The 14,691-nt window shown below is 35.3% G+C and overlaps 1 protein-coding gene and 1 long non-coding RNA gene across 6 annotated transcripts in view; both read right to left on the reverse strand.

The window, feature by feature from the left end:
• Positions 1–886: 886 nt before the first annotated feature.
• wdr90 (WD repeat domain 90) overlaps positions 887–14,691 on the reverse strand; it is a 61,983-nt gene continuing 48,178 nt past the window's right edge. For 2 of the 5 annotated variants that reach the window (XM_057826916.1, XM_057826915.1), the window contains exons 35-45: positions 13,914–14,104; positions 13,679–13,850; positions 13,317–13,437; positions 11,418–11,589; positions 11,081–11,203; positions 8,558–8,726; positions 8,347–8,477; positions 2,709–2,852; positions 1,532–1,648; positions 1,363–1,447; positions 888–1,293 (exon numbers count right to left, since the gene is read on the reverse strand). In XM_057826916.1, coding sequence (XP_057682899.1) covers positions 1,136–1,293; positions 1,363–1,447; positions 1,532–1,648; positions 2,709–2,852; positions 8,347–8,477; positions 8,558–8,726; positions 11,081–11,203; positions 11,418–11,589; positions 13,317–13,437; positions 13,679–13,850; positions 13,914–14,104 — 1,583 coding nt within the window. In that variant the 3' untranslated portion in view covers positions 888–1,135. Of the gene's footprint in view, positions 1,294–1,362; positions 1,448–1,531; positions 1,649–2,708; positions 2,853–8,346; positions 8,478–8,557; positions 8,727–11,080; positions 11,204–11,417; positions 11,590–13,316; positions 13,438–13,678; positions 13,851–13,913; positions 14,105–14,691 lie in introns of all 5 variants that reach the window. The other 3 variants (XM_057826917.1, XM_057826919.1, XM_057826918.1) reach the window with 2 other exon arrangements.
• Positions 5,876–7,516, reverse strand: LOC130909962 (uncharacterized). The gene is made up of 2 exons (XR_009061813.1): positions 6,475–7,516; positions 5,876–6,368 (listed from the first exon to the last, which is right to left on the reverse strand). It is a non-coding gene; the product is annotated as an uncharacterized LOC130909962 (long non-coding RNA).

Genomic DNA, 14,691 nt, shown 5'->3' on the forward strand with positions numbered 1-14,691 from the left:
AAACAGCCAAAATATGTGGGTATCTCATTTAAACGATTGTAATTTTGGATTCAACCCTTATATAATCAAATAGTTTTTTTTCCCCTTTTAATGTTATTATTCATATAAGACAGACGGTCTAAAAGTTGTGGCTCAGGGGCCAATTGCGGTCCCATTTGAAATCCAATTGTCGAATTAGTACTGCCCGCACAAATTTTGCGATGGGCCAAAAAAAAAAAAAAAAAAAAAAAAAATGTATAAATTGAAATAAAATGAATTGAAGGATCCATTTTGGATTAAAAAATATATATAGTGCAAATGAAAAAGCCATGAGTATTAAAAAACACAAATAATTCTTTGAAAAATAATGAAAACTTCCAAAAATTAAAGCAAAATGTAATAAAGTTGGAAAAAAAGAATACAAATTCAAATGAGTGTGGCCCATTTGAAATCCAATTGTCGTATTAGTACTGCCCGCACAAATTTTGCGATGGGCAAAAAAAAAAAAAAATGTATAAATTGAAATAAAATGAATTGAAGGATCCATTTTGGATTAAAAAATATATATAGTGCAAATGAAAAAGCCATGAGTATTAAAAAACACAAATAATTCTTTGAAAAATAATGAAAACTTCCAAAAATTAAAGCAAAATGTAATAAAGTTGGAAAAAAAGAATACAAATTCAAATGAGTGTGGCCTCTGTGTATTTTGCTTTGTGAATTTCAAAGCTTACCTCTTCAGCTGCCATTGACAGCAATAGATGTCCAATCAATTTCAATTGAGAAGGGCTAGAAGACCTAACTCCTCTTAAATAATCAAATAAAAATAGATAACTGCTTAATTCGGTGTAATTGAAGTGATTTTCCAACTGTAAAACTGAACATCCACAATTGAAAGTGAAAAAATACATTTACAGAAACAACTCCTTTGCAAGTAAGGAAATTCCATTCCATTTTATTTGGTTAAGTTTTCAAAACTTTTAAAAAATGAAATTAAAATTCACAAAATCAGCTAAAATAGCATATGTACATTCAAGTGACAAAATCCTTTGCCTCTTTTCCTAAAAATGTCTTCAGAAGCTAAAAGACGAGAAGGCGTAAAAACGTCGATACGCACGATAAACCTACAAGGTTAGCACAAAAATAAGCAGGCTTCTCAGAGTCCGTTCACTTCCCAAATTAGAATCTCATTATGAGCCACCGAGAAGAGAAATGTCCCCGAAGGTGAGAAACGACACTTCTGAAGAGAATCGCTGTGCTCCAAGAAGTCCTGGAATTCACCAGTGCTCCACTTGATCAGCTTTAACACTCGTTCTGAGAGAACGACAAGAGTTCACGCAAATCCCTGCAAACGTGTTTGAAGCTTATTTGGCGAAAGATTACCTTTTGAGCCCAATGCGATGAGTTGACTCTTGGGGGATAGACTGAAGCACGTGGCCCAGTGAGGCAAAGCAATCTTTTTGATTATCTTGGAAAGGTTAAAAGAGGAAAAAATAATAAAAGAAGAATTATTAAATGGCTCGAATAAGAATTAAACAAGAAAAACTGGCACCCTTTTCTTCTTCAAGCTGTAGAAAGTCAGCTCTTTTTCTATCCCGTAACCAGTGTAGATGATCACGCTGGGGTCTGTTGGGTGGAAGGCAGCAAGGCTAGGGGGTGGGCTGTCATCCTACAATTATAAAACATATATGAAACAAATACATATTAGATGACATTAACGGAGATAAGACGTCCAATCCATTTAAACTGGGGAGCCAATAAGTAACAATCTGTTACGGGCCATGGTCGTTTACAACTTTTACAGTGCAGTACATGTTAGCTAGAGTTTAATGAGATAATGACTTTTTAACCGATATCTCGATATTGTCAAACTTAAAATCAAACACCAATATCAAACGGACACAGTCCGCAGTCGCGGACTTAACATATTCATTATTTTTCAATAATTTATTGTTCATTTAATTTTTGCACCATGAATGCAAATGGTCTGCTCACATAACAAATCGCAAGCATATTAGTTTGGAGACATCTAATGGTCAATAAGCATTAATGCTTTGCTAAGCTGTGACCATCACTTGTACAATGACGGAAGGCTTCTACATTCATTTTGAACGCATCATGCACATTGGCCCAAAACCAATAATGAAAAACTGATGTTGATAATATTCAATATCATTTTAAAATGTTTTTGTCTGCCAATATTATCGGCTAATCGATAATATCAGACAATTTTAATATTAGTGATGGAAACAGTAATACTTAGCTGCCATTGATGTTCAATCCATCTCAAAATAAAAAATAAAAGGTATCAATGTTGCCTTTTCACCTTATTTTGCATGTAGTTGGATATAGTAAAGCTTAAACATTGTCATGGTGAGATATTGGTACTTTAAAAAATCTTAAAAATTCAAAATTTTTTGGTTTAACAGTGCAGTCAGCTTGCCAACTCAATGTTGTCAAAGTGAAGATGCACCATGAGCTCTTTAAATGATAAAATTAAAAAAGCAAGACAGTACAGCAAATGGAAAATCGCAACCTCAAGATGGCAGTATTTGACTTGTCAACACAATGAAGCCTCATTTCAAATTCCAATTTTGATAATCCTTTTTTCGTTCTTGATTTATCTTGAACATAAACATCTACTGGCGGAGGTAAAAACACCACAAAATGAAAAAATGGAATGACTAGCCTATCACAACAATTGATAATTGCTGTGATAAGGGTGTTACCTGGCCATATGGCGGTGCGGCGAGTGTTAGCCAGTCTAGCAAATTGCATTTGCTTTTGAACCAATCAGCAGCCCAGACACTGACGCGCCTATCAAGGCTGGCCGCCAACCACAGCTCGTTCCCTGCAACTCCAAAATTCTTACACTAGAGAGGGGAAAAAAAATCAAACACACAATGTCACAAAATGCCAGATTTTCTACTAATGTATGTCTTTTCCCCAAGATCAAAAAGAACCACATCTCCAACTGTGTAATTCATCTGCTAACTCATCTCCCTAGCAAGAGGCTGACAAAAACCTTGACAACAGCACTCTCGATATGCAATTAAGTGCCACTTCATGAGATATTAAGAGTTAAAAAGGTAGTACTTTTATATTGAGCAGAAATTGAAGTCAGACCCTCCCACATCATTATGTATATATACTAAAAGGTCCTTAGTTCTCACTGAAAGATCGACGACTACAGAGATCAGAGAATATATACTGTTATTTCTGTATTCATTTTTTAAAAATTGAATTGTCAGGTTTAAAGACATTGGTAAAGTCCCCCTGTCTGACAATTTTGAGCTTTTCAAACCTAACTGCTATGAAAACAGAGAGAGACAGAGCTGTTGAAGAAGATTACTGCCAGGATATCAGCTTTGTGTTCATCTAAGCAGGCTCAAGTTCCACACTGAGTTAGTGTTGATACTGAGAAAGTATTTTAAAATTAAATACACTGTAATTTTGGAAAATTTTTGCTTTGTGGTGTGCCATGAGATTTTTTTCCAATATAAAAAACGTGTCGTGACTCAAAAAAGGTTGAAAAACACCGCAGTAAGCATTCGTTCATTCGCTGCCTGACCTCTCACTTCAAATGAATTAGAGTTTTATCGCCATCAACGGCAGCCAATGAATTATGAGCACATAAAATGATAAAATGTTAATTAAAAGAATGAATATAAAAATACGTTTTTATCACTTTTTAATGAGTAAAAATTAGCATATAAAGGGTTTAGTGCTGCGATTAATCGATTAACTCGAGTATTCGATTAGAAAAAAGATTCGAATTAAATTTTGCTGCTTCGAGTATTCGTTTCATTAACCCTTGGGCGTTATTTTATCTTGACTAAATTCTTGTGATTTTGTCCAAAAAATGGCTTTTCCTTTGAAGTGTGATAACTAAGTCATTTCTGAATATTTTTTCACTTTCAGCCACTCAAAATGTTCAGTGGCGTCAGACCTATCTACACATATAAAGTTTTTTATTTTTTTTAATTTTTCAATGCCCCCTATGGACAATAATAGCAGCATTATCCGAATAGCAAAACTAACTATGCTGTATATATATAAAAAACAAAAGTCTAATTTGAATATTCCATATCACATAGTTAGAGGCTTGAATAAGTCGTTAAGTCATAACAACCGATTTTTTTATGCATGCCCAGTTTTTACACATTTGCAGTTTTCTCATTTACACTAAACTCTTGTGATTTAGTCCAAAAAATGGCTTTTCCTTTGAAGTGTGATAACTAAGTCATTTCTGAATATTTTTTCACTTTCAACCACTCAAAATCTTCAGTGGCATCAGACCTATCTACACATATATAGTTTTTTATTTTTTTTATTTTTCAATGCCCCCTATGGACAATAATAGCAGCATTATCCGAATAGCAAAACTAACTATGCTGTATATATATAAAAAACAAAAGTCTAATTTGAATATTCCATATCACATAGTTAGAGGCTTGAATAAGTCGTTAAGTCATAACAACCGATTTTTTTATGCATGCCCAGTTTTTACACATTTGCAGTTTTCTCATTTACACTAAACTCTTGTGATTTAGTCCAAAAAATGGCTTTTCCTTTGAAGTGTGATAACTAAGTCATTTCTGAATATTTTTTCACTTTCAACCACTCAAAATCTTCAGTGGCATCAGACCTATCTACACATATATAGTTTTTTATTTTTTTTATTTTTCAATGCCCCCTATGGACAATAATAGCAGCATTATCCGAATAGCAAAACTAACTATGCTGTATATATATAAAAAACAAAAGTCTAATTTGAATATTCCATATCACATAGTTAGAGGCTTGAATAAGTCGTTAAGTCATAACAACCGATTTTTTTATGCATGCCCAGTTTTTACACATTTGCAGTTTTCTCATTTACACTAAACTCTTGTGATTTTGTCCAAAAAATGGCTTTTCCTTTGAAGTGTGATAACTAAGTCATTTCTGAATATTTTTTCACTTTCAGCCACTCAAAATGTTCAGTGGCGTCAGACCTATCTACACATATAAAGTTTATTTTTTTTATTTTTCAATGCCCCCTATGGACAATAATAGCAGCATTATCCGAATAGCAAAACTAACTATGCTGTATATATATAAAAAACAAGTCTAATTTGAATATTCCATATCACATAGTTAGAGGCTTGAATAAGTCGTTAAGTCATAACAACCGATTTTTTTATGCATGCCCAGTTTTTACACATTTGCAGTTTTCTCATTTACACTAAACTCTTGTGATTTTGTCCAAAAAATGGCTTTTCCTTTGAAGTGTGATAACTAAGTCATTTCTGAATATTTTTTCACTTTCAGCCACTCAAAATGTTCAGTGGCGTCAGACCTATCTACACATATAAAGTTTTTTATTTTTTTTATTTTTCAATGCCCCCTATGGACAATAATAGCAGCATTATCCGAATAGCAAAACTAACTATGCTGTATATATATAAAAAACAAAAGTCTAATTTGAATATTCCATATCACATAGTTAGAGGCTTGAATAAGTCCACAAGTCGTAACAACCAATTTTTTTATGCACACCCACTTTTTACACAATTGCAGTTTTCTCATTTACATTCAACTCTTGTGATTTTGTCCAAAAAATGGCTTTTCCTTTGAAGTGTGATAACTAAGTTATTTCTGAATATGTTTTCATTTTCAACCACTCACAATGTTCAGTGGCATCAGACCTATCTAAACATATAGTTTTTTTGTTTTGGCCCCCTATGGACAATAATAGCAGCATTATCCTAATAGTAAAACTAACTATGCTATATAGGCTATATATAAATCAAACTAAAATATTTTATATTACATAATTACATCATTGGATAAGTAAAAGTCGTAACAATAGATTTTTTGTTTTAGAACAAGACTGTGACAACGTGACAATAACTGATTTGATGATAGAATTTATGTTAACAATTTTACAAAACATACATACAATATAACAGTTAACATAATAACAACATACACAATTCATGATGTGCACTTTGAGATTTGTTGTTCAAATGTAAAGTGCGTTATAAATAAAATGTATTATTATTTATTATTATGTTCGAAGCCCGAAGTGGCTTTGTGCAAAGGCCACATTGTTTGCGCTTGGACGGGGGTCCAGCTCGCTGCTCAACCAAGCCTTCGGCAGAAGGCGGTGGTTCCCGTTTTAGGACTTCTGGCCGAATTAGAGCCTTGCCAAGTTCCTCAAGAAATAGTCGGCGCTTGTAGCTTTTCTTCACGTTCCACTCAGGGTAGATCTCCGTGAACAGCACAAACGAGGGTAGATCTCCGTGAACAGCACAAACGCGCTGCATGACGAAATGTCCGGCATGTGAAAAAACACACATTGGCCACCTGAGTGCGCGCCGGCGGCAGGAGTATGTGCCTCAGGCCTGCAAAGCACAAGCGCACGCAACAATAACAGCTTTGATCTTTGATCAGCTTTTACAAGACAAACCTTGATATGCAAAACATTTGCTTACTCACTCTCGTCATTACCTCGATCGCCGTCATTTTCGTCATGCGCCTCAACGTGGTCATGTCCGTGCCCCCGCCTTCTGCTCCCCGCTTTCATCTCGTTATGTTGTCAACTATTTCCTAATCCTCGTCATCAAAGCCGTCCTCCTCCGGCATCGAAAGTCCGGAAGAATTTGTTCAATGTCTTCTGGGCTCTCCAAAGAAGCGTCCGAACAAAGGTCGTCGTCGTCGGAATCAGGATTTTCTAACACCATTCGAATCGTGTCCTGCGGTGAAATACTTCTCGCCGCCATCGATCATAAGTTGTGTTGGAAGAAATGCAAAATGGTGATCCTCGCGAGAACAGAGACTCCCAAAATGCCCAGAACCAATGAGAGTAAAGAAATTCAAACACCCAACCAATAAAAGTTGAAATTCAAACGACAACAATAAACACGTGGTTTTTTGTTTTGGTTTTTTTGCATTTCCGGGAAGTACCTTTTTATTGTCTTGTGCAAACGTGCAAAATTGCAAATACGCATGCCCAAATAGACTGAAAGTGAGCTCAGACAACATTGACACCATTTTTTTGTAAAGCCAACCGTCTTTATTGCATTAATTTTTGACCGATCTGAAGCTAGCTTCGCAAGAAAATTCATGTATTGGCCTATGGCTCCATCTAGTGACTTCTGGGTGTCAACACAAAAATTTTTTTATCTGCATGTTTTTGACTCGCCAAAGAAGCGATTGCATCAATAATCACGGAAAATGCATGATAAAACATCAGGTTTACAGCATATTAAAAATCATGATTTATAATGGGAGTCAATGAGCCAAAAAATGGCAAAATAACAAGAGTTTAGTGCAAATCTTCCCAGCCTGTTTGCAATAAGTTAGAAATTGCCGGATGGTGCCATTTCGAACTTCTACATGATTTAGTATCCTGCAGGAAATATCAGCTCCCTAGTGTATTTTTTCATATGCTTTTTTTCCTTTTAAACACAGAAAAAAACGAAAAAAGCCAAAAAATGGACAAATAACACCCAGGGGTTAAACAGGCGTTGAAATGGTTTGTTTTTGAAAGTGTTTGCATCTAGTTTTATTAATTTGGGTGGATACACTGCCCTCTTGTCTGCTTAATTTTACATGGCCAAATCTAGCTGCTCCCTGTTCAGATCAACATAAGCTAGGTTTTTGTTTGAGCTCATGTTTTTTAATGCATTCGTAATTTAGTTTAAAGGTATATTTAGCCAATTTTTGTGGGAATATGTGTCTGAACCATTTGTTAAAAGCATTGTAAAAAAAAAAAAAAAAAAGTTAGTATTTTATAGCATTTAAGCTAGTGGACGTTTGCTTTGTAAGTTAGCCAATTGTCCTTTTGTTGTACCTATGTAGATCCTTATTTATTTATTGTTTTATACCGTTTGAGGTCCAGCTCAGGTATTTTAATTTTTTCACATTTATCCGATTACTCGATTATTCGAACTAACAAGTTCAATGATTAATCGACTACTATAAATATTGATAGCTGCAGCCCTAGTGTGTTCTCAAACGTAATGAAATTTTTAGGTAAGAAATTAGATTTTTTTTTTTTAGTTTTTGAGTGAAAACAGTAAAATAGTTTGTTTTTTTTCCTAGTCACTTCTGAGATGCAATTGTTGGCTGTTTTCAACAATGTACATCGAAAATAAAGACATTGATTGACTGAAAATGGTTCAATATTAGATGAAATGTCTTGTTTTCTCATGTATATTTATAATTGCTCCTTACCTAAAAAAATGTTTTATCCGGTTACTCGATTAATCGATAGAATTTTCAGCCGAATACTCGATTACTAAAATTTTCGATAGCTGCAGCCCTAAAAGGGTTAATACTGCTAATATGAAAGAATAATAGCCTTCCATAGAATCTTACCTGTTCCCGAACACACTCAATGGTGGTGATGGCTCCTTTTTTGTGGTCCTTGAAAACTCGGATGGTTGATCCATCCGTGACACGACTGACAGCTATGAGACCGTTCTTGGCACCGGAGAGGATAACTTCACCTGTTTAATTAAAGCCAACCGGATTAGAACATATATCATCCGCTGTCCAAAATCTCTACGGAACCTAACGAGGATATCACCATTGGCAGAGTACTGGATGGCGGTGATAGCGACCCGATGGGGATTCAGCTTCCTCTCCATTTCCGAAGTGGCGAGACGAAAAACGCGCACCGTGCCGTCGTTGTAGCCGGCCACCAAACGGGCACGCTGCATGATTACGAAAGGGCTCCAGGAAACGCATGTACATGCCTATAATTGTCACAACGTGCAAAAAAATGGAAATGATTGAATTTGAAGTGATAGTTTTAGTCTAGAAACTTAAAAAATTACTAATTCAATGTTCAGCGTCATGCAAAATTTTACTAACACATTGTAGTGCTGTCTTTACAGACCCTTTTAAGAACCGTTATTCTATTTATTATTCCATCGATTCATGAAAGAATTTGATTTTTTTTTTAAATTAAAAGTTCGTTGGCAATATTCTTTTCTAATAAGAAATTACAAGTTACTTACACGATACATCTATAACTTGTTGGTTTTTCTCTATAAATTGATTATGATTTAGTTTCTGGTTTGGTTTAAACTCAACAGATATTCAGTCTGATTTTATGAAGGACTACACAAAGAGATTCACTTAAAAAGAATGACAGTTCAAGAATTTTGGATTCCAATTTAAAGAAAATGATCACGGATTATGAAATTACTCTATGTCCATTACATTATGATCAATTAGTGTTCTTAAATAAAGTAAATATTAACTCACTTGATGCCATTGACAGTGACATACAGCAATATTTGCATTACAGAAATAAGGGAATATTTTAAATTATATTTTGATTAAAACAAGTAGAATTTGAAAAAACAAATAGGTAGATGTAAAAGAAAATTTATATTTTTTTAACTTTATTGAATATTTGTACTTAACATACTTCATATTTGTTACCTTTTGAGCATAATATACAGTATAAAAAATGTTTTTTCCTTTTTTTTTTTTGCTTATAATGAAAGTATTTTAAAAATTTTAGATATTAAATAGTAGCCTGCCCACTGCCCATAGTTAGCTGGTATAGGCTCCAGCACCCCTGCGATGATAAGCAGCTCGCAAAATGAATGAATGAATAAATATTAAATTAATACTTTGGACAATTTTGTGCACCAGTGTTCGTTTTCGTCAATGAACAATTTGACAACGACGTCATGATGACGCGCTTATAAACATAACATAAATATGTCTTGGGAGACCAAAACGTGACGAGATGGATGCCAGTTGTCATCTGATGAGACGAAAACAAGATGAAAATTCGCCTTAGTTTCCGTCATAAGTTTACAACGTGTGATTTTCTTATCATATGTGTGGTTACCACACATTTTAGCAGTGTTTGGTTGTTTCACTCATTTGACGTGCTACGCCCCCCGCCCCACACACCGGTGAGTAAGCGTGTACCCTTTCCAGGCTCCTTTTGTGAAACGTGTCAGGTGCTGGTTGGTAAGTTTTGCTTTTTTATCTTGGCTATGTCATGTAAGCCTTTAAAGGACTGTGATAAGTGATCATCACACACTAAACTAATTTGTAGCATTGACAGAGCGTTCACGTTAGCATAGCGTTTGCGTTAGCATTTAGCGCGATGAGTGTCTTAACCCTTTCTTTCCAAATGTATCACATTTGATACACTTAGAATTTCATGATTTTGAGACTAATTTAGAATTTTGAAATATCTTTCCTCAAAAATAAATAAATAAATAAATAATGGATGCAAGTCAATTCATGCATCTGCAGGTTCCATGAGAAAAAAAAAACTGGATTTAGCAAGGGTTATAGATATTAGAGCGCTTTATTACACATATTAAATTTTTATTTCTTTTTTACAAATTTGAAAAAAAACTTTCATTAAGACCTTATTTTTCCAAATTATGTGATTCCCTGACAATTTGTTCATCTATGGCAGGCATTTAAACTCCTGGAAAACGTTCTACACACAGTTCGTGGCGTCCAGGTGAGTTTAATGACTTGCAAATAATGTGCTGTTTTCCGGCTGCGTATGTATTATCATAATGAAGATTGCGATGTCCATGTAAACTACACTTACGTGCTCGCCTGTCAATGTCAAACCTTTTATTTATTGATTGATTGATTGATGGACTAAAAATTTTGATGTGTATAGATGAAAATATTTGAGAAATTTTGAGAATTGTAGACTAAAACTAGACGAAATTTATCCGAGTTTTCATGGACTAAAACTACACGAAGACGAACACATTTTGAAATGACTAAAACATGACAAAGACTAAAAGTGTTTTCGTCCAAAAGACCAAGGCTGAGACGAAAATTAAAGGGGCTGCAAAAAATAAGTCTTTTGTGCACATAGTAATACTTTAGCTGCTATTGATTGTGATAGTTATCCCATCCATTTAGACAGGTATTGACCCGACACACAAGCATGGTTTTTAAATCTTTTACAGTGCGGTGCATGTTAGTAATGGACACAGTAATACTTTAGCTGCCATTGACGGCAACAGACGTACAATCCATTTTGACTGGGAGAGGCTGCATTGGACGTCAGTGGCACTGACACATGATCATTCACCACTTTACCAGTCCTTACCTGGTTGAGCACCTGAAACTGCACCACCAGTTCATTACTGGGGATGGACCACACCCTCAAACTGCCGTCTTCGCTACAGGTTGCAAAGTGACTCTCATCTGGTTGAAAGGCCAAATCATTCACCTGAACAATAGTACATTATTAGACTCCGGTAGTTAAAAAAAAAACAAACAAAAAAAAAACACGTTGTTAATTAATTGTGCCAAGCATAATCCTGAAGCAGGTGTTAATTATAGAGTTATAATAATAGCCTTCCAGCAGTTCCTCTAATTTCTGAGGGAATACCTAAAATTAAATCGTTCAAATCTGCGACGTGTAATGAGATTTCCCACGTTACCTTATTCTTGTGACCGCTAACCAGCCGAATGCTGCTGTTTTCCAACCAGTCTATGTACCACAAGGTTCCCGTGGTGGTGCCCACGATGCCCATGTCCATTGTGTTATCAAAGGCGGCGCTGACAGCGGCCCCGTCTAGCACGATCTCCTGCTTCAACATCACCGAAACTCCGCTGCAAGAGACAAAAGGACAAGGAGAGCTGTATTGTTGTGAAGTATATGAATATATCAACTGATTAACTCATTGGCTGCCACTGACGGCACTAGACGTCCCATCCACTTGAATAGGAGGGATGGCAGCGAATGTCTACAAGCCACTAACTCATTGCACTTCACAACAGAAAGATGATAAGAGCCACATGACTGAAAAGTGTTAACGATATTTTTTATGAAATGGCAAAAATAATTATGCTGACATATGCTGACATAATAATGATCTAGGGGCGAACAGGGTTAATTGTCACACAGGCCAGTTCTCACATTTGAGAGGCCCATGTTGCGCAACTTCAGTTTTGAATTGATCAGAATTGCGCCGATCAAAAATATGAAAATAAAATTTTCTTTACAGTAGGACAGGTCTCAAACTTGCGGCCCGGGGGCCAAATGTGGCCCACAAGACAGTCTTTTGTGGCCCCTGATGTGATCAAAGTGTAGACATTAGCGTGGCTTGCGTATATTTTGCCATGAGCAATTAAAAAAAAAAAAAAAAAAACAATGAACAAACAATAATAAACCAAATGCATCAATAAAACTTCTAAACATAAACAAGTTAAAAGAAAACAAAATGTAACTCATTTAAAAAGGAATGTTTTAATGCTATGGGAATATTGTTGTTTTCATTTTTTCTCTCTTCCCCAGACTCAACCATCAGCCCCCCCCCAATTTAGTTTGAAACCCATTGTTGGAGCAGTTTTTATGTTGAATGATGCAATGTGAACGCACATGACATGTACTGTGTAGATTACCGTAGATTTGCGTGCCGCGTTGTATTTTTTTTGCTTGAATGAAGGACACCAAGTTCACATTTTTATTTTTCATTTGACCTCACGACATGACGTTGGAGTGAAAATAACCAAGATTAGATTAACCAGACAAATTTGACACCACGGATTATCGTACACCACATAGTTTTCATCAGATCCTGTAAACTAACATCAACTCATGGTGAGTGTGCATTGAAAATTCCTTACCACTTACCAGCGTATTATTGAAACTTGTCAGAACACCCATGCTGGACAGTTTTTAATTGAATTTTAAAAGTGATATGACAATTTTAAGGTATTCACAGTTCTTTACATGGGCTTTTACACAATACATTTGTTTTAGTCACATTCCCTAGCTAGCCGGTTGGTTGCTAGCTGTTAGTTTAGCTTTTAAGCAAAACACTAGCTAGGGGTGGTTATCAGATCCTTAACAGATCAAATTGTCACTATACAAGGAACAGTGAAATTATGTGTTCATCGTATAAATAGGTAAAAAAAAAAAATAATAAAAAAAATATATATATATATACACACATATACAGTATATATAAGGCAGTAATACAAAACTGTGCAATGTAGTGTGCAGGCAGTGGGTAACACCACCTTTGGATATTTTTAGAATTAAAAGCTATCAGACATTAATGGTGTGCGAAATTTCCGATTCTTAGATTATTCGCGATTCGGCCGTGTAAAATTCGAGATAGATTATCAAATCACATCAATAATCGATTTATAATCAAATCGTAGCCTCTGAATCGTAATCAAATCGTTAGGTGCCCCAAGATTCCCACCTCTATCGGACATAATATGATGTTCACTTATCGACTCAATTTAATGTTGTTGTTCATCTTCGATCCCCTTTCTCCTCTAATATATGATGTTAATAATATTCATTAGATGACATGGGGGCTACAAACCTATTTTTCTTGGCTGCATTGCCCTCAGGGTCGAAACGCCGCACCGCTTCGATCCCCCACAGTCGCAACCGTTGGGTGTCGCTGCCTGTCAAGAGTCTATTCCCTCGGCACAGCAAAACACCTAAAGAAATAAGACGTGAAATTTGCGTTTTTTCATGACAGCTCAACAGCTCCGTTGCCATTTTCTGAACAGGCCACACAAGTTGTTTTTCAGAAATCAATTCCGCAGTTTCCTTATTCCTCGACTAACAATCTTTCGTGGCAGTCCTACATGCTGCAGTGACGTCATTTTTTACTTCAAAGATTAGTTTGACACTCCTAGTCTAGATAATTACAAGCAAAAAAAAAGAATGAATATGTACCAATCTCTCCTTCATCCACGTCTACTGCCATGAAGCAGCTCCGAGTCTTGATGTCCCAAATGCAAAGATGTCCTCTGTTGGAGGCGGTAAACAGCAAAGCGTCGTCGGCATGGAAGCACAAGGCAGTCATCTCCACGTCTCCCACTGCTGTCGGCGCCTTCACTCTCACAAGCTAAAAGCATGTCCAAGCATGAGGTCGCAATATAGTGCAGGATTGTTTTGTTTCCTTGCTTACGTTGAGATCGCCTTCACCGCCTTGGTTCTGAAACAGACCGAAGTAAACACCTTGGCTGCCGACGCAGGCTAAGTGAGCAGCTACAGATGGGCTGAAAGCTGCGTCGTGGATTGGCCCAAGCGCACTCTCTTTGGAGAGCATCTCGAAGGTGGAGCAGCTCCACACGGCCATAACACAGTCCGAGAAGTCTCCTGAAAACATTGTACAAATTGTAATTTTGACCGGGAGAAAGTCACACGTGCAAGTCTCTCTTGTGTCGGGTTGCCACAAATTATTTGGATAGTGAACAAATTTTTGCAATCAATGAGTCAACTATTTATTTCATATTTATTATTTGTTATTTATTGTTTATATCACAGGAACAAGGGAATATTACTATTATTACTTAATTCAATTACAAAAATATATATATAATATTTCATTCATTCTCCATGCCGCTTAATTTTTTTAAAATTTAAAAGATATTTTTTAATTGAACTATTATCAAATTAAAAATGGGTAATCCGAATAATTATGAATTAAAAATAAAAAAAGGATATTTATCAAAATAAATATTTCCCCCTTTATATTATTCAAAATAAAATTAAAATATTCAAAATTTGTAAAAAATTAGATTTTCTAAAAACATTTAATATTGCTTTTTTGTTTATTTATTGTAATTTAATCATTTTAATTTAATTAAAATGTTATTCTTATTCAAAATTACTAGAACAAATCATTATATTTTTTTAATTTGTTAAGAATATTTACAGATCAACAGGAGAATACTTTTATATTT

Source organism: Corythoichthys intestinalis, chromosome 21, assembly GCF_030265065.1.
Source record: "Corythoichthys intestinalis isolate RoL2023-P3 chromosome 21, ASM3026506v1, whole genome shotgun sequence".
In the NCBI taxonomy this organism is placed as follows: domain Eukaryota; kingdom Metazoa; phylum Chordata; class Actinopteri; order Syngnathiformes; family Syngnathidae; genus Corythoichthys; species Corythoichthys intestinalis.